The 18665-nt window shown below is 39.2% G+C and overlaps 1 protein-coding gene across 1 annotated transcript in view; it reads right to left on the reverse strand.

The window, feature by feature from the left end:
• The window catches only part of RANBP9 (RAN binding protein 9), a 73782-nt gene that overhangs the window by 6518 nt on the left and 48599 nt on the right, over nucleotides 1-18665 (reverse strand). Inside the window, exons 6-12 of the mRNA XM_010848826.1 lie at nucleotides 15863-16047; nucleotides 13249-13361; nucleotides 11862-11970; nucleotides 9924-10114; nucleotides 8655-8799; nucleotides 5607-5728; nucleotides 3832-3983 (exon numbers count right to left, since the gene is read on the reverse strand). Of these exons, the coding sequence (XP_010847128.1) occupies nucleotides 3832-3983; nucleotides 5607-5728; nucleotides 8655-8799; nucleotides 9924-10114; nucleotides 11862-11970; nucleotides 13249-13361; nucleotides 15863-16047 (1017 nt within the window). The remainder of the gene's footprint in view (nucleotides 1-3831; nucleotides 3984-5606; nucleotides 5729-8654; nucleotides 8800-9923; nucleotides 10115-11861; nucleotides 11971-13248; nucleotides 13362-15862; nucleotides 16048-18665) is intronic.

Genomic DNA, 18665 nt, shown 5'->3' on the forward strand with positions numbered 1-18665 from the left:
GCTTGACCCTCCGCTCTGCAAGGTTCAATACACAGCTGTTGAACAATTTAGGCCACTCTCTTGGGAGCCACTGGCAGACTCAGGCAGGTAAGCAAGAAAAACAAAGACAACAGGAAAACAGGAAAGGAAGACTGAGAAAGTGAGGAAAAGGTCAAGCGAGCCCCGGTGCAGCAGGAACCCCCAGCCCGAGCCCCGGGGGTGGGCTGCTCCAAGGGTCTGCCACGTGCCTGCTACTCCACGACTGAGGAGAAGCAGAACACCAGGGGCCCTATGCCACTTAGGTAAACCTCACCTCAGCTTTTACTGTCTCTCTCTCTACATACGTATATATGCTTCAGAAGTCTGTGCAAATTAAAAAAAAAATTAAAGATAAAAAAACCCACTTCAGCTACCCATGACCTGAAGTGAAAAATAAAAGAAAAAAGCACTAATTTCTAATCCTTCTTAACCAAGGCAAACAAAAGTCCTCTCTGTGTCTGCCTCCAACACTAATTCCCCAGCACTGTCCCCTAGGTGCTGAGACACCACTGGGTCAGTCACTCGGGTCGACGTCTACCAGGGAGGAGATTAAGCCTGGGGAAGGTGAGAAGCAGCTCAGAACGCTGAGACAGCAGTCAGCATCTGCACGGAAGTCAGAGGTGCAAAATCAAAGCCATCCGCGTTCCTTAGATGATAAATTACCTCTTTACTTCATTCAATATATAATCAAAGAGTATCTCTGAGAAAAGGCCATGTAATGCCCTTTTCTGTGCTTCACACAAATTACAATCAAGAATAAGCCATGGAGTGAAATGTTAAATTTTCAAAGGGACTACATAAAATGATACTCAATTAGCATAAAGTTTTAACAAGAAAACAGATGACCTAGTGTAAAAATGTCTACGAGTTCTTTTTAAAAAAACATTTCCTATCTCCAAAATATCTCCTAAAACATCAGTTCTCTCCAGGGACAACCAGAGTCCAAGACCCTTTCATGGGCTCTTGTGAGGTCCAAACTATTTTCATGATATTAAACTAAGATAGTACTGGCTCTTTTCTCACTATTTCCTCACAACTCTCCCAGTGGGGCTTTCCAGAGGTGACATGATGTGTGAGTTCATAAAAGACTGAATGCAGAAGTAGGGACGAGAATCCAGCTTACCTTTTATTAAATCTGGCATTAAAGAGATTTACAAAAATGTAAAGCAATGCTACTCTCTTCTCATTGTTTTATTTTAGAAAGATTAAGTAACACTTTTATGAAAAATACCCATGTAATGATTTGTTATTTTAAAGTGAATTAATAATTTTAGTAATAATTTCTAGTACAGAAAAATCAATAAATATAACTCATACAAACAAAAGCCCTTTGGGAATCTTTAATCGGTTTTAAAGGGTTTAGATACCAAAAAGGATGAGAACCACTGCCCTAAAACAAGTTTCCCAGATGGATAGCTTTGGATATAGGAAGCAATAATAAAGCCTAAGAAGTAAGTTTCTTAGCACTGTTGATAGCTGAAAAGATTCTACAAAGTTGTATTAGGTTGATACAAAAGTAACTGCTGGTTCGGATGGTGAATTTTAAATCATTATAACGAGGCTCAAACACATCTTTATTAATCAAAGTAGGAACCACTACAATCAACACATTTTTGCCAACGAGAATTAAGCCCATTTATTCCTGTAGCATAAAAATCCATGCTTTGGGATTCAACAAACTCTTGGACAGCATCTTCTGCCTCCTGCTGGCTGTGGAAGCATTTTCCCGCAGCAAGCTTCTGCGGTGCTTGCTGCGGTAGTTGGCTGGCAAGAGGTCAGGTGAAGACGGCAGATGAGGCAAAACTTTGTAGCCAAACTTGTTCAACTTTTGAAGTGTTAAGTTGTGCAACATGCGGTCGGGCGTCGTCACAGAGAAGAACGGGCCCATTCTGCTGACCAATGTCAGCTGCAGGTGTGGCAGTTTTGGGGCACCTCATCGACTGGCTGAGCATACTTCTCAGATGTAAGTTTCACCAGGACTCAGAAAGCTGCAGTGGATCAGATGGGCAGCAGACCACCAAAGAGTGACCGGGACCTTTACTTGGGGCAAGTTTGGCTTTCGGAAGCACTTTGGAGCTTCTTCTCGGTCCAAGCGCTGAACTGGTTGTCTCCAGCTGCCTATATAAAATCCACTTTTTGTCGCATCACAATTCGATCGAGAGATGGTTCGTTGTTGTTTAATACAATAAGAGAAAACAACAGTTCAAAATGAACATTTTTATGATTATCGGTCAGTTCAAGAGGCACCTGCTTTTCAAGCTTTTTCACCTTTCCAATCTGCTTCATATGCCACATGAACATAGAATGATCGACGCTGAGTTCTTTGGCAACTTCTCATGTAGTTTAAGAGGAACAGCTTCAATGATGGCTCTCAACTGGTCGTTGTCAACTTCCAGTGGCCGCTCACTGCACTCCTCATCTTCAAGGCTCTTGTCTTCTTTGCAAGGCTTCTTGAACCACCACTGCACTGTATGTTCGTGAGCAGTTCCTGAGCCAAATGCGGTTGTTGGTGTTGCAAGTTGTTTCCACTGCTTTATGACCCATTTTGAACTCAAAGAAAAAAATCGCTCGAATTTTCTTTTTGTCTAACATCATTAATTAGCAAAAAAACCAAAGTGAGAAATGTGCATTAAAATGATGTATAACAATCACATTTATTTAAGAATGTATTCCAGTATTACATGGCAAAGTTCAACAATGAAAAAACACAATTACTTTTGCACCAACCTAACAGACTGATGAAAATTTGCAATCTGGATAAATCCAGTTATGCATGCCTTTTTACTGGAAGTGTAAAAGCGGCTTCTTGAACCTTCCTAGACAGGTACACTCTGCCTACACAGGTGCTGTACTAAAGCTCTTGGTGCAGGAAGCCGGGACGGTTATTTCCCCCTGATTTTACACACACTTAGTGCTAGTCGGTTGCTCACCGGCCCTCTCGGTTCAGCTCGGGAAGGGATGGCGGGAGCCCCGAGGCTCGCCCTCTCCTTCAGTTCCCAAAGTCTCGGTGTCAAGGCCACCACGTGCCATTTCTCCTTCAGTTTCTGGACTTATTTCAAAACACTGAGAAGAAAGTGTTTTAACAAACTGACACCGAGCCCAACCTGATGCAGGGCAAACAAAACAAAACACACGGCCACAACGGCTAGGTTCCTGCTCACAGCCGACAGGGCTGGGGGCACTGCTGTGACTACGGGAAAACTCATCCCCGGCTGACTGCAGTGCTGGCTTAAGGGAGGTGAAACTCCATCTTCAGCTGCTACACAGAGCTGTGGCTAACTGAAGTGTTTCCATTTTGCCCGTTATCACCACCCGGCACAGCATCAATCCAGAGGAGACCTGAGAATGTGTCTTCACTCTTCGTGGAAGACGAGCCAAGCCTTCGCCAACCACCATCAAAACAAAGGCCACATATCGTACCTTCAGTTGGCTGCAACCCTAAGCAGTGTTTCCTAAAATCAAAGTATCTCACATTTATAGTTTGATCAGCATTCTCACATTTCTCCTAATAACTCTGCCAATTTTACAGCTGAGAAAATAAAACTAAGAAAGTAAGTTGATAAGAGGCGCACGACACTGGGAAGTGCAGAACCGGGGTCTAACCTACGTGTTTTCCTGAAGTCCAGCGCTTTCTCCAGCAGAGCCTGGCCGCCTCACCCCGTCGCACCTTTTCACCCGCGACTGGGCAGGAAGCCAGGGAGGAGCTCGTGTCCAAGCCTCCCAACAGCAACCGCAGCCCTGCTCAGGGTTTCACAAAGCGACATTCTAGTTTCATCCACACATTTACAGCTTTTCAAGGGAAAACAAATTTACCTTCAACATTTTTTTATTTGCTGTGTTCTTGCCACATTCTCTCCTCAGCTGTTCACTCATCGCTTGCAGCTCTCTTCCAAAGTGAATCATTCTTTCTATGGCAGCTTGACTTCCTCCACACAACTGGCGTCTTAACTGGCTTGAATCAACTTCTGTAAGCAAGACAAACAGGTATTTCACTACCTTACAGTTGGGATACAATGGAGAAACAAACATAAATTGCTTACAACATTTTGAACATTTCATATAGTAACTACTTTCTAATATTTTACCTAAATATGCAGTTTCTTTTTAATTTATTATAATACGGAACCTTGTAGCTACAAGGAATACTTTCTCTAGGGCTCAAGAGTCTAGGATCCAATATCTATCTAGCTTGGAGTTGAAAGTCAGGTGACAAGCTTTCAGTGTTATGATGTACATGTCTCAAAGAAAATGTTATGAAAAATTAAGCACAATTTTCTAAAAATATAGCAACACTGCAAAAAAAGAAAAGGAAAAAGTAGCTACTTCCCAGGCTACTTTAATTGACATAGAACAGTTTGAAGGTAAGATAATCTAAATGACTCCAATAAAAACACAGACGATACTGTACCTAATCAAAAGGGTTAATTACACTACTTTTAGGAAAAAAATTTTCAGTTTATATATCTTGACTGACAATAATCACTGATCAACAATGCAAAAAGTATACATCACTAGTTAACAATATATAAATCACTAATCATGACGGTAACAGTTAATGTTTATGAAGCACTTACAGGCAGTTATCATTACACCCATTTTACAGATGAAGAAACTGAGGCAAAGAGCTCCTGAGTAATTCACCCAAGGTTACACAGCTAGTAAGTGGCAGTTGCAGAATTCAAATCCAGGTGATCCGGCTCTAGAACTCCTGCTCTTTATCCCTAGACACAAACTATTCTTGGAATGTTGAGGCTGCTTGCTAATATCTGATAGGGTAAAACGAGGCTGCCTTTCAGTCCTACTCCTTGCTTGAAAGAGTGAATTACACATTGGAACACATGATCCTAAACAAGGTGGTCGTGTAAGTAATATTAAGTTTGCATTTATAAAATAGTTTCTAGCAATTTTAATAAATTCCCTTTAATATCAAAATATTATAAAATCAAATAAAAATTTATAAGCTTCAGTAATTTTCACTCTCAATTGATGGGGAAGTTTGCTGCTTGTTTAACTTTATGGTACAATTTACTACACAAGTTGTCCACAAAGTAAAATTATGCATGCTAATATGTTTCTCAGCCACATAATTTTGAGGGGGAAGGAACCAAGGGAGGGTGTCAAAACAGGCACCTACTACCTGCCAGGCACTGAACTATGAATAGTCGCATATATTCAGGTTAAATGAATTAAAGAAAATTTGATTAGAATTTATTAAATCATCTCTACCCATGTGGCCTATCTATATTGGCTATATTGAAATAGGTACACAAACTTTTTGTATCTCCAGCCTTACCAATCCTTTCAAAGGACAGTGAGCACTAGTAAGTTCGCACTGCTGCGCTACTGAGAGCACTGCAGTTGTGCAGAAACAGTTCAGCAAAGAAAACGCCAAATACTAAAAAATTAGACTCTACTCTCTCTAGCAATCCACTCTCAGAGACTTCTAAGAGAATATGTTACTATCAAATCCAATGGCACACACATCTTTAAATCTGATTTATGTTCATCAGCTGTGAATCAGTACAAGTAAAAACATAACCTTGTAGTCATCATTTTTTATTAAAAATGTAAGAAATATCACTGCAGACCCATTTCGGTGTCACAATCTTCCATTTCGTGGTCATGTTTAGAGCTACCATTTAGGAAACCATTGGATGAAGTTTCTCCAACTCCATTGGAGTAGTGATCTGTTTCCATGTCTACATCATTACTGAAAATGAAAAAACAAACCTAATTTTAGAAATAGCACACTTGCAGCTTAGTTTAATATCAATTAGTACTCAACTACAGAGCCTACTTATAAAACTGACTTCATAAGGCAACAGCAATCTGGAAAAAAGGTATTTAGTTAAATCTTGAATGTATTCAAAGCCAAAGATGCAGCTAACTTTTAACGAATTTGTAGTCCTGGAGATAAGGAAGGAAAAAGATACATGTACTAAAATGCAGTGGCTTTAAGACTTCCTATCACTATGGAGAAATCATTTTCCAGCACATATTTCCCATTATCTTTCAGAATTAGATCTGCACTTCATTTAATCAACTCCTGCCCTAAAATACCACCCTCCCTGCCCCAAGCATGTAAGGCAAAAATCTCCCTGACGAAACAACCTGCTCCTGGGACCCACCCCATTTCGCCTCCTTCCCTGCCCTCATACTCAGCTTGCTTCTAGACTACTTTTTCTCTAAGTCTTTTAGAGAAAGACTGCTTGTTTGGGCATTGGCGTTGCCCAAATGGCGTTTGGGCATTTGTCCTTACTACTCAAAATTATACTCCTTCTCGAAGGTAAGTGATAACACGAGAAATGACTACTCAGTCTCATCCCCTCAGCCCTTTTCAGAACCCAACACTACTTTTCTCTGACAGACTTTCTTATTGGCTGAAGATTCTAAATATACTGCAGAATCTGAATTTTTGAAATGCTGTTTTGGAGATACCTAAGGCCATTTCACACTGACTGGATGAATAACACGTGCCAACAGCTCTAAGTGGCCACGCTGAGGTTGCCAACGTTTGCCCTTCATTCCATCCACACCCCGAGCAACAATATCTAACCTTCCAGATTTCTCCTATGAAGATCTAGGTAATGATTATACAGTCCAGAAGGAAACACTTGATGAAACTTTAGAAAATATTTAAATAAATAAAAATGATTATTTCTCATTAAAAAAGCAATGTATATTCATTTGTAGGAAAACAACAACAACAACAAAATTGAATGCAGAGAAGCAAAAATTGCACTTTATGCATAATGCCAGCAAAGGCAACCACTGGTTTCCAGCCTGGGTGAGTGGGTGCATACACACTTCTGTCCGTAAGACCATCAAGGTACAGGACACTCAGAGATCTAGAAGAACAGGGCGTGGCCCCAGCACATCTCCGTCAGTTAGAAAAGCTTGTGTAGTTATCTTCATGAAATTTGAGAATTGATAAGAAATCATCCTGGAAGAGGTTAACAACTGAAGTAGAATTTTACAGCTTGAGTAGAATCTGGGATGGAGGAGAAGGAGGTGGGAAGAAGAGCATTTCTCACGGGGAGTCTAATGAAGAAAGCGCGAGTCTAGAGGTCAGACATCCTGGGAAGTAGTCATCGTTCTGCAACTTTCTAGTTACTAATTATTCACCTTTAAAAAAAGCCATTTACTTCTCTGGCACTCAGCTCTACATCTGTAAAATGGTTTTCATAGTCAGTTAATACCATCTTTGCCTACTTCACAACACTGTCACAAGGAAAGCCATTACCAACTAGAAAATAACTGGTACTGCTTAACAGTTTAAGGCAGTTTGAGAGCTTACTTTCTTCTAAGCTGCACCCAAAAGAGGATGCTATGTCATCAACCCCTTCCGTTCAGCTTGCTTCCCTCAACTCAGGTAATTACAGGTCTCTTTAGCAACTTCCTGCCATGAGCATAATATTTAAGTGAAAAACTCAACAAAGTAACTGCAATCCTACCTTCAAACTATGGTAGAACCGTCTAATAATCATAAAGTACTGTTAATAAATACTATAAAGTATATGATGAACTAAAGGCTTAATTGTTTACATCTCCATACAAAATTTTTACTATGATATTCTCATTTCATATTTTAGTGTGGCGTCTCCACTGCCTACCCTAACCTCCTCAGCAAGACAATCCCTTTTCCTACTGCTGTTCTTGGATCATTTTTGTGGATTTCACAACTGTACCACATAATACCATTATTTCAGTACATATTTGTCATTTGTAATAGATAACCTGGAAATTCTGATTAATCTCCAAATTTGTAAATACAGATTTTTTACATGCACTTCTCCAGAATCATATTTACACTGAGACTGTAAACATTAGGAGCTGTCTCCTTCCATGGGAGAATTTTGCACTGATGCATATTCCCCCAAAACGCAGTGTGACCCATCAATTCATGCTCTAAGACCAAACCAACATCAATCAAATTGATAAAAATCCATAAGAACTTGCCCTCACACACTAGCATTTAATTCAAATGGTTATATTTCATGAACCTTTAGGTTTCATGAATAGAAACTTGAGTATGTCAGAGTACCATGACGGGAACATCTCTCCTCCCAAAGCTCTTCGGGTAGAGACCACACTAGCAGCAGAGTGTTTGACACCCAGCAAGTTTTCAATCCTCTCCTTGTGCTGTATGTTTACTAAACGACTTAACCATCTGCTATATGCAAGCTATTCAAATTAAAGGTAGGTTCTCATCAACAAATATTTTTTGTAAAGTTAGTTATTTGCAACTCAGGAAACACTCCTCACACTGAAAAACCCACACAAAGAGAAAAAAATAGTTGAGAAAAAAACAGTTGTATATGTATCATATGTCAACTCCAGAGCTTAAATACACTACAGTGACTTAACTTGGAAACATTAACAAATGACGTTTCTGTGGCCACCGTGGGGGTCTGCGCTGGCAGGAAGGCAGTAGAGAGCCTGGCTCTGCCCTCGTCACCCCTCCAGAGGGAGAGGGGCGCAGAGGAAGGGACAGCACCAGGGAACTGACTCCTCACCCCTTCATTCCCGCAGACCCCCACTGTGGCCATCTAACTCCATTTTTCCAAATTATTTCAGACGATGCCACCCGTAACCGAGGTTGCTCACAGTGATGCCAACGCCAGGGGACTCATTACCTGGTGAAGCTGCTGACCTGCTGAGACCTGGACGTGTTTAAGCTGTTCAGCTCTGGTACATTCAGACCACACGGCTGGTGCTTACTGTGGCAGTACGCCTGATGTGCTTTGTTAGATATCACACCGTTACTACAGTTGTCAAAACCTGGGGGAAAAAAGAAGAAAAGACGCTTTATAAAAAAAGAAACAAATCAGGCTGCAACAGATCTACCATGTTCTGATGATGTACTTAAACCTTTTATAATGTAGGAAAGTCAGTGGACTACTTAAATAGAAAACAAGTGGAAAACTTCTTCGAAAGAACATCAGGATACTTAATTGTGAGCTGTAATCCTCTCCTGTATTTATTGAAGGCTTAATTTTGCATCTCATTTAATCCCTGCCATGAGGCCCAGTGTTACCATAACCCTGTTTTACGTAAGTACACAGCAAGACCAAGGATCTGTCCCAGCCTGACAGGACACACGGTGTCCGAGGGGCGCTGACTGAGGACACAAACGTGAGACCCCCACACGCTGTGCAGGATGGTGATGTGAACGAGCTGAGAGGCAGCAACGCAGAAAGGTGCTGTGTTGAGGAAGAAACAGCAAAGGTGTTGCTCTACTCTGTGAAAGCACAGGAAACAGTATTTGAGTTGAGTTTTACAAAGTTAAACGTACAGAGGAAAGGTAAGACCTCGGGAAAAACAGAAAGAGACAAGCAGAGCAAAAAGACTGAGAAGGACCAGAAATAAATCTGCAGAAGATGTCATAAAAGCCAAGAAGGGAGAGAACTTTAATTAAGCCTCACCAAAAGCCTCAGTGAGTCCAGGAGGAAGCAGATAGGCAGACCTGACTCTTGCCAGCAGCCGGGCTGGGAAGGGAGGAGGGAGAGGCAGCCCGGCCGGGAGCCGGGCGTGGGGTCGGGGGCTTCAGACACCATGGCCACGTCACTGCCTTTACATGTATACTTGACTAAAACACACCATTGCCTTCTCAGTACCAGATATCTCTGATCTGACTTCTAGAGACAAAACTCGAACGTTGCCCTTCATTTAGGGAGATCTGTTAGTAAGCCACTCTTAGAAACAGCTCATCTTGAAGTTACTTTCTGGTACCAAAAACACATGAATCTGACTCGCCCACAATTTTTCTTTCAGAATCTCTTGAGATCAAATTACAAATGTACAAAATGGCTGGTAGAAATGTCTACATTTTTTCTAAAATTTATTTCTGTTCAAAATCATGAAGAAGGGTAAAAATTGTAAGATAATGTAAGACTGAATCTCACCAGAAAAATGTGCAGTACTTCCTTTGCCCGATGCTAAACTGTGGATATTCACCCCGTGGCTGGGGCTCATACTTGGACTACTGAAAGGTCGAGGACTAACAGGGTAACTGTCTTGAGACTTCGGACTTCGGCCTCCCAAACACCGTACTTCACTATCGGTACCATTCACCATTTCTATAAACTGACGCACTCTAAAAAGAGAAAACAGAAATGTATTTACATCATCTCCAGATCACTGTTTAGTTACCTAATAGCAACAGACTTCTACCAGGAAATACGTTAGTTATTTGCATTTATCAGTAAGTCTCGCCTTTAGATAGTATACTAAAAATGCTAAATGTGGCTCCATATACTGTACTGCTTAGAATATTATTTAAAAATTTCCTGAAAAATGAGAGTATAATGCAAAGACATTGTATCACCTTTAATCAAGATTTACTAAGAAACTGAAAATCTGTCTGTAGCTATAGTAAACCAAAATGGACCTCATTTTTTTTAACCTAAAATAATCAAAATTATATTTGCACTTGGACGCAAATCAAATAGTACCTAAGAAGTACCTGATGTAGTTTTATGTACACACCTACCTTCACACAAAATAAGGGCCTACTCCCCACACTTCCTCACCCCCAGTCCCATCTGCAACCTCTTAATCAAACGGGCCACATTCAAACTTTTATTCTAAAGCAAAGTAGGTCTGTCATCAGGTTTAGCATTTCTGATCAATTTTTATGATCATTTCTGATCAATTTCTGATCATTTTTTTAGCATTTCTGATGCTTAAAAAGTTTAAATCTTAAACTTAATAACAGCTGAATTTTAAGATAACAAAGATTCATACAACCAACAGAAAAAGCCAAATAGCTATTATTTATTTTTTAAAAAATGAAAGAAACAGAAAACAATAAGTGTAAGTGAGGATTAAACACTAGAATCTTGCCACTGTTGGCAGGAATGGAAAACTGTACAGGGCTATGGAATTGTGAGGACTAATTTTCAAAAAATTAAGCACAGAATTATCCTATATTCAACAATCCCCTTCTGAGCATATATGCAAAAGAATGAAAGCAGGAACTCCGACACAGATGTGAACACCCATGATGCTAAGGGAAGTAAGGCGGTGACCAAGGACAAACATTTTATGATTCCATTTACATGAAGTACTCAGAGTACTCCAATTCAAGTGTACAGAGACAGACAGTGGAATGGTGGTTGCCAGGAGCTGAGGAAGAGAGAGAAATGCAGAGTCACTGTTTAACAGGTACCAAGTTTCAGACTGAGATCATGGAAAAGGCTCTAGAAACAGATGGCTGGCGGTGGCTGAAGAACAATGTGAGTGTACCAGAAACAAAGTCAGTATCAGAAAACTGTACAGGTAAAAATGGCAGACTTTATGATATGTGTATTTTTACCGGGCTTCCCTGTTAGCTCAGTTGGTAAAGAATCCACCTGCAATGCGGGAGACCCCGTTTCGATTCCTGGGTTGGGAAGATCCCTGGAGAAGGGAAAGGCTACCCACTCCAGTATTCTGGCCTGGAGAATTCAGGACTATACAGTCCATGGGGTCACAAAGAGTCAGACACAACTGAGCGACTTTCACATATATTTTTACCGCAATTTTAAAAAATGCTGCAAACTTACTATAAGGTATTTTACAAGAGAAAAAATAGATATCCATCTTCTAAGTAAGAGTTTCACATTTTTTAAATACAGGGATAGAATGATAAAAGAGCAAACAGAAAGTAGAAAAATGCCTTCTACTTAAGAGTCCTCAACACAAAAGTGTATTCCTCAACCTGCTGCTTAAATGTGCTTCATTACAAAATTATATCTAAATACCTGAAACGAGGTAAAACAAAAATTAAAACTATTAAAGCAAGAAAATAATTTTGGTTATGTAACGACATATATAATTAATATAACATTTATTAAACTCACTTTAATGTGAAAAGGAGATTGGGATTTCTTTCAAGTAAACTTGGATATAACTGTTGTGTTGTTTCAATGGCTTCTCCCATTCTTCCTGCTAACACCAATTTCTGAATTCCTATTTAGAAAAAGAAAGCAAAAGATAAATTTTCTAAGAATAGAAAAGGAAACTTAGTAGACCCTCAAAAAATTAGTAAAAAAAAGTCTTTAAATTGTGATGAGTCTGCACTTATTTTTCTAACTCAGTTTCTATTTTAAGGAGTATTTTCAGACAAAATAATCTATTAGAAAAACAAATACTTTAATAAACTACTAAAAAAATTCAAACATATAAGTAATATAGGAAAAACAGCTGTTAAGCAATACTGATGTATTAAACACTAAGATGAAAAAGATGGGTATATTATGCCATATACACTGTGGTGATGGTCTCATGGATATATACAAACTCATCAGGCTATATATTCTAAATAGGCATAGTTTTTCATATGTCAACCATACCTCAATAAAGTGGTTTTTAAAGAAAAGACCATAGGAGGTATGAAAGAAGTAATATTCAAAATGTCTTATCAAACACTATATAGCCTTTTGAACCCAGTACTAAATGAAAATTAGCCTTTGAGTAAGATCTGAATTCAACAGCCACTGAATGAGCATGCCCCGAAGGTTAGATGATGAGGACAGGGAAAGATTGAGCAGACATCTCCTGTTTGCTACAGTCTATACAACGTGGTGAGAAAAGACAAGCATACCATCAGCTACAATGTAATGTCATCAGTGTTTTCTAACAATCTGACCTATGAAAGTTGTGTTTGCATCCCTCTTGTCTTGTTTTTGTCTTGACACCCTCATCAAGCCACGCTCTCCCTGATGGACTAACAGCACCGATTTGAGGACGGCTAACTGTGGATTTGCCCCAGTTGGAACAGGCCCCACAGCACTGGTCACTAGCATTGGGACCTAAGGATTAAATACTTAAGACCAATACTATCTTAAATTTAGATAGCAATTTAAGTGCAAACATCTCACACAGCATCTCCACTAACATCTAATAATCATGGGACTACTTTACCTGTTGAAAAACACATACACACACACACTTCTTATTAAATGTTTACTTTCTGAAAGCTCAAGAAAACATTTTTAAAGAAAAAGTGGCAAACATTTTAACAAAAATTTCACCACAATTCTTTCTACATCCAGAATACTACTACAGTCCCATGAATTTTTTAAGGTAACCTTCAAAAATGTCAGTAAAAGGCAATTTCAGAGGCATAATTTCAAATTAATAAATTTGAAAAAAAAACTTTCATGAAAAAATCAGGTTTCTAAAAGTCAATGTAACCAAGCCTATAATCTGAAAACACGTGTTTAGCCATGCACCACGGGTCCTTACTTTGTCTATTTTTAATGGAAGCTAATTCTTCTAGAACGGTCTGGTCTGTAGATCTGGCAAAGGCCTCTGCTGTGGCACAGTACCCATGGTGGACTAGATAAGATGAAACCATTCTTAAAAAGAAGAAACACACAGCTTTTAGTCAAGAGAATACATGCTTCATACTACAATTTACATACACAAGGTCTACCCTGATGTTACAAAACCAATCTATGCCCTGGGAACAATGAAGGCTTTAATTACCTCAGGTTCAAAATCAGTTCAAAACATCATTTTGTCTTATTCACAGAGTTATTTCCAAAAAGATAACTTCAAATGCTATAGTGAGTCTACTCTGCCTAAAAGGAAGTATTACCAGACAATCAGGACACGAAGTAACTTTGATTCTTAGCACTCCATCATCCCCAGGTCCTTCCCTATTGCTTCCCACCCTTACTCCACCGTACTAACCGTAATTTCTATTTTACCAGTATCATATGACTTACCCTAGTAAAGTGCTGGCATTTTGTAAAATAAAAAATTTAAAAATAGATTAACTCTTCCTGCTCTGTAGTTTAACTCTTTGCAGTTCTGTCCACCAATTACATAAAACGGGTCACAAGGTGTGAACACAAAAAACACGAAGGTGACCCCACAGACAGAATCTTCCGGAACAAAGTCTATGAGGGTGATAATATTAATCAGTGAGGAGTCAGCCTTCTAATCTAAATCAGGTAGTATGTTCGAGCACAGGAGAGGAATTCCTCAAATATGACTGAGTAAGTGACACTTCCAAAGAGCAAACTGATTGTTTAAAAACCAAGTGGTATTTACAAGTATGGTATTTGGATCTAATGACAAAATGTTAGAAAAACCGTTGACTAAACAATATTAACTGAAATACCCAATATATCTATAAATATTCAACTCTTGAACCTGCCTCCATCTGGCGCTACTAAGGGCCCAACAGAAAATGGTATGAAGCAGTGGTTCAGGAAGGGGACCGAGCTGGCACGGGGAAATTTCTAACAAACGGATTTTTTTCATTTTATTTCATCTAAATGTTAGATTAATTTAAGAGGGTAGGGGAGAATGTTTTAACATGAACTTCCCCTAGTGAGGATCTATTTTGTGAGGAATGGGGCAGGGGAGGTGCTCTCCCTGAACCCTGGCGCAAGACTAAGACAGGTGATGCTTCCTCTACAGCCACCCGCCAGGATGCTCAGCGGGAACCACCCGCCAGGATGCTCAGCGGGAACCACTGGAGAGCATTAAGGGACGGGACCCCAGAGAGCAGTCCAGCCCAGCTCGCACTGCTAACTCACGGTGACCCGGGGATTCTGAGTCAGAGCCACCACTCTTCCAACTGTGCAGGACAGAAACACTGGTGTGGAGACTCTGACAACAGCTCCGGGGAGGACGCTCGTTCTCGAATCATCATCCTGCCCCAGATTATCTCCTCCAAAAAACATGACAAGTTTTACGAGATTTGCAAATTTAAGATTGTTCAATTATACAGACATTTAAGATGAACTGTGTCAGACTGAGGGTATCTTCAATTTTCTTGGGTTAGATTATGATAGTGAAAATGACTACTTAAACTTAACAGTATTTAGTTTGAAGTCTGCACTATTTGGAGTTTTAAGAGCCACTGTTATTCAGTACGACTGACATTCACATGTCATCTCGAGCCTTTCAAACAAAGGCATAGTCTAAAATAGGTGACTGTCACAGGGCTTGTATTTTCCTGCTGACTCCCACGTTGAAATTCTACTTTTTCATAAAAAGCTGTCTAATAAAACAAATTGTAAACTGGGGGTAAAGAGTGAGCTGAGACAAAGGTCATCCACGTACAGTGCTTTCACTAACGCCCGCTATCTGCTCTGCTGCTGCCTGTCCATGTTACACTGACTCGTAAGCATTTAAACTGCACTGCGGAATCTAAGCTCCACACTCACTGTCTGTGATTTGTATTCCCTTTACTTCCTCTTAAATGTCTAACAGAATATACAATAAGTAAATGGAGTTCTGAAAATTCTTTAGGCTGGAGATTTTTTGTCAGACAAAAAAAGGGATCCAAGTAAACAAAAATAGCTGATATTATTCTTACATAGTTACCCATTCACCGGAAAAATTTAGCTAAATCCTGAAAGGTGCCATGAGCACATCATGTCTGTATTCCGGGATGTAAAATACACTGTTATTCTGATGTTCATTCTTACTGAACAGTAATTATTTTTTCTCCTAAGTGTTTATACCACTGCTGAACAACACAGTGAAGTTCATGTGCCAAAACCACAACATGAATTCTACAATCTAAATTCTTTCTCAATTTATCTTCTGCACTGGCGCTATTAACAGCTGAATCAAGTAACTCATGGAAACCGTTAAGTCCCATTACTAAGGCTGGCAAATGAATTAACCTACGCGATCTAGTGTCACTTTATTTCCTCCAGCAAATTAATAAATCAGACTAAAACACAATTTGGGACGTGTGTCACCAAATCAAGCATTATTAATACATTAAGATCATTAGGACACATATGAATAGATAAACAGTCTTTCACACCGAAAGGCTGAAATGCTTTATAAAAAGCGCACTCTGGAAGGCGTCCCTGCGCGCCTCCCCACTCACCTCTGGATCACAGTCTGCCACTCTCCCTCTCGGCCTCCGACAGGAAAGCGGTCTATCTGCGCCTGTGTCTTCGTTCTCCACTCCCGCATGTAATCTTCGATGTCGAACACGAAAGGGTGCTGCCCAAAATTAGCATCAACGACTTCTCCTGGTGTCTGGAGCCCCACGGTAGGATATAAATTTGGCTGTAAGACAACACAGTTCACTAAATATCCATCCCTTTTATGTTAAAAAAGAAAATTCATTCTTGCAAATGCTACCTTTAAAATAAGAAAACAGAATTGCAAATTTGCTCCACAAATATTTTAAGATCTCAATCAGAAACTAATAGAGGAAGAAATAAAGCAAATGATCAAGAAAAATACACAGCAACCTAAGCTACTTATTTATTCAGACCATAGGGCATTATACGTCTAATAAATGAAGGTACTTCTAATAAATAAATTCTTGCTCTTAGGAATATGTCATACAGACGCAGGGAACTGAAACAGGGGCTCTTCGACAGGCTGAAGAGTGGGCTAGAGGGAGACGGGCGAAGGTCTGGGAGGGAGGGGACGTGGGTGCACCTGTGGCTGACTCTTGTTGATGTATGACAGAAAACCACACAATTCTGTAAAGCAATTATCCTTCAATTAAAAAATTGAAAAAAAAAAAGATTATGTCATACAATAGAGAGATTCAAGCATAACTCATATTTATCCTCTGAAGTATGATACTGCGATGCGCTTCTAGAAAGTACACGTGGAAGCTGATTACCATAGAAGAACATCCTAACTGGGCATACACTATGTTAAGTTTACTAATTTCTATTCTCTCTACATCTGGGATGCCTTTATTAAGGAATGGTATAAGAACTTAATTATAAGCAAAACAGTGCCTTTAAGAATAGAGATTCTTTACATAAAAATAAAATGCACACATCTCCAGAAAGGATTTAAACATTCAAATTCATTAAGAAATGCATTTCCTCTAAGATATACTCTAAGACTTGAGGGTGAAACAAGTTCAACAGCTTCAAAAATCTGTACAAAAAATACAGGAGTCCTTCTGTCAGCTCAATCACTGTTGTCACATCTGAAGGGAGAGTAAGTTACTGAGCGTCCTCTAAAGGTCCAGGTTTAATCACTGTCATTACCCTGTTAAGTCATCATCATTATGATTATCTGCATTATGAAGATAGAGGAACTGAGGACGGGGTAAATTAACGTGCTCACAGTTGTCCTACACCACAGCAGAGCTGGGACTGGACACAGGCTTATTAACACCAAAATCTAAGCTCAGTGGACCTTTCTGTAACTCCAAAGCCTACTTCATCCTCAGTCTCTGTGTTTATGCCTATTGCTTTGCTTTAATGATTATCACAGGTATTTTCAGTACAAAATCAGGTAAAGATTAAGAGAATATAATGTGTGTAAATACAAGATGCTTAGATAGATTTCACTGCAAAAAGCTAAGAAGGTATTTTTAAACTCAGGTGACCAATCAAGCAACCCAAATCAGAAACAGAAGGAGTACTGTGGTAATATACTGGGAAAGACAGTCAGTCACGTTGGCTTAGGGGAACAAGTGGTAACACAACACCCACACGTGTACTGAGTCTTAATAATCAACAAAACTCACAAGTTAATAGACTTTTACGGTGAAGACAAGTGAGATACTCATTATAACCTTCTCATTTCACCAATGAGAAACGGAGATTTAAAGAGCTTGCACAGTGTCTCCAAAAGCACCAGTTTGTTAATGACACGCAGAAAGGGAAACTCATGGCTCTACTCCGAGCACAGTATTCTTTTCATTAAAGCCCATTACAAAATTGCGACATAGTTTAAAACAAAAGTATTTTAAGCCAAAAACTCTTATGTCAAGAAAAATGAAATTTATAGAAAAAAAAATTTGCCACACATTATAAGGACCAATATTCTAAATATGAAAAAATAATCTCAGAATATAGGAAAACAAAGACTACTAGTTCGTCTGCTCAATGTTACGCGGCAGCCTGGATTTGAGGGGAGCTTGGGGGGAGAGAGGATACACGGATATGTATGGCTGAGCCCCTTCTGCTGTGTACCTGACACTATCATAACATTGCTAATTGGCTATACCCCGATACAAAACAAAAAACTGACAAACAAAATTACTAGTTAAAAACAATTTAATTGGCAATAGATACACAGGCAATTTGAAGAAACATAAGATGATGATTAAAAATATAAAGAGATATGAATTGAATTTCTTAAATGCAAATTAAAATAAGCAGATTATTTTGCACAACAGATTAAGATTTTAAAAGCTGAGAACACCCAGTGTTGATGAAGGCTGAGAAAATAAGCCCTCTCATTCACTGTACATAGAAATATGAACCAATATAACCTTGTAAGAAAGATATTTGGCAAAATCTATTAAGACTGACAAGACAATTTTACTTTACTTCTTTCTTTCCAATTTGAATTGCTTTTATTTCTTTTTCTTGTCTGATTTTGAAATTACCGATTCAATTTCCTTGCTGATAATTAGTCCTTTTCTTGTAAGAAATTAATCCTACAGAAAAACAAACATGTGCAAAGATATATGTCCTGCAGCATTATTTTTAATAGCAAATAAAAAATTAAAAAGAATGTCCATTCACAGGTGGTATTATATACCACAATCAGGGAAGCTCAGCCCGCACTGACTATAAGATCTACCATCATTTCATGTCTAAGAAACACTGTCCATTAAACTGTGACAGGCCATGGATTTCTAGGATACACCCCCTTTCATAAATGTCAAATACGCAAAAACATACATCTTTAAATCGTTGCAG

This window comes from Bison bison, unplaced genomic scaffold (assembly GCF_000754665.1).
Source record: "Bison bison bison isolate TAMUID 2011002044 unplaced genomic scaffold, Bison_UMD1.0 scf7180017864274, whole genome shotgun sequence".
NCBI classification, from domain to species: domain Eukaryota; kingdom Metazoa; phylum Chordata; class Mammalia; order Artiodactyla; family Bovidae; genus Bison; species Bison bison.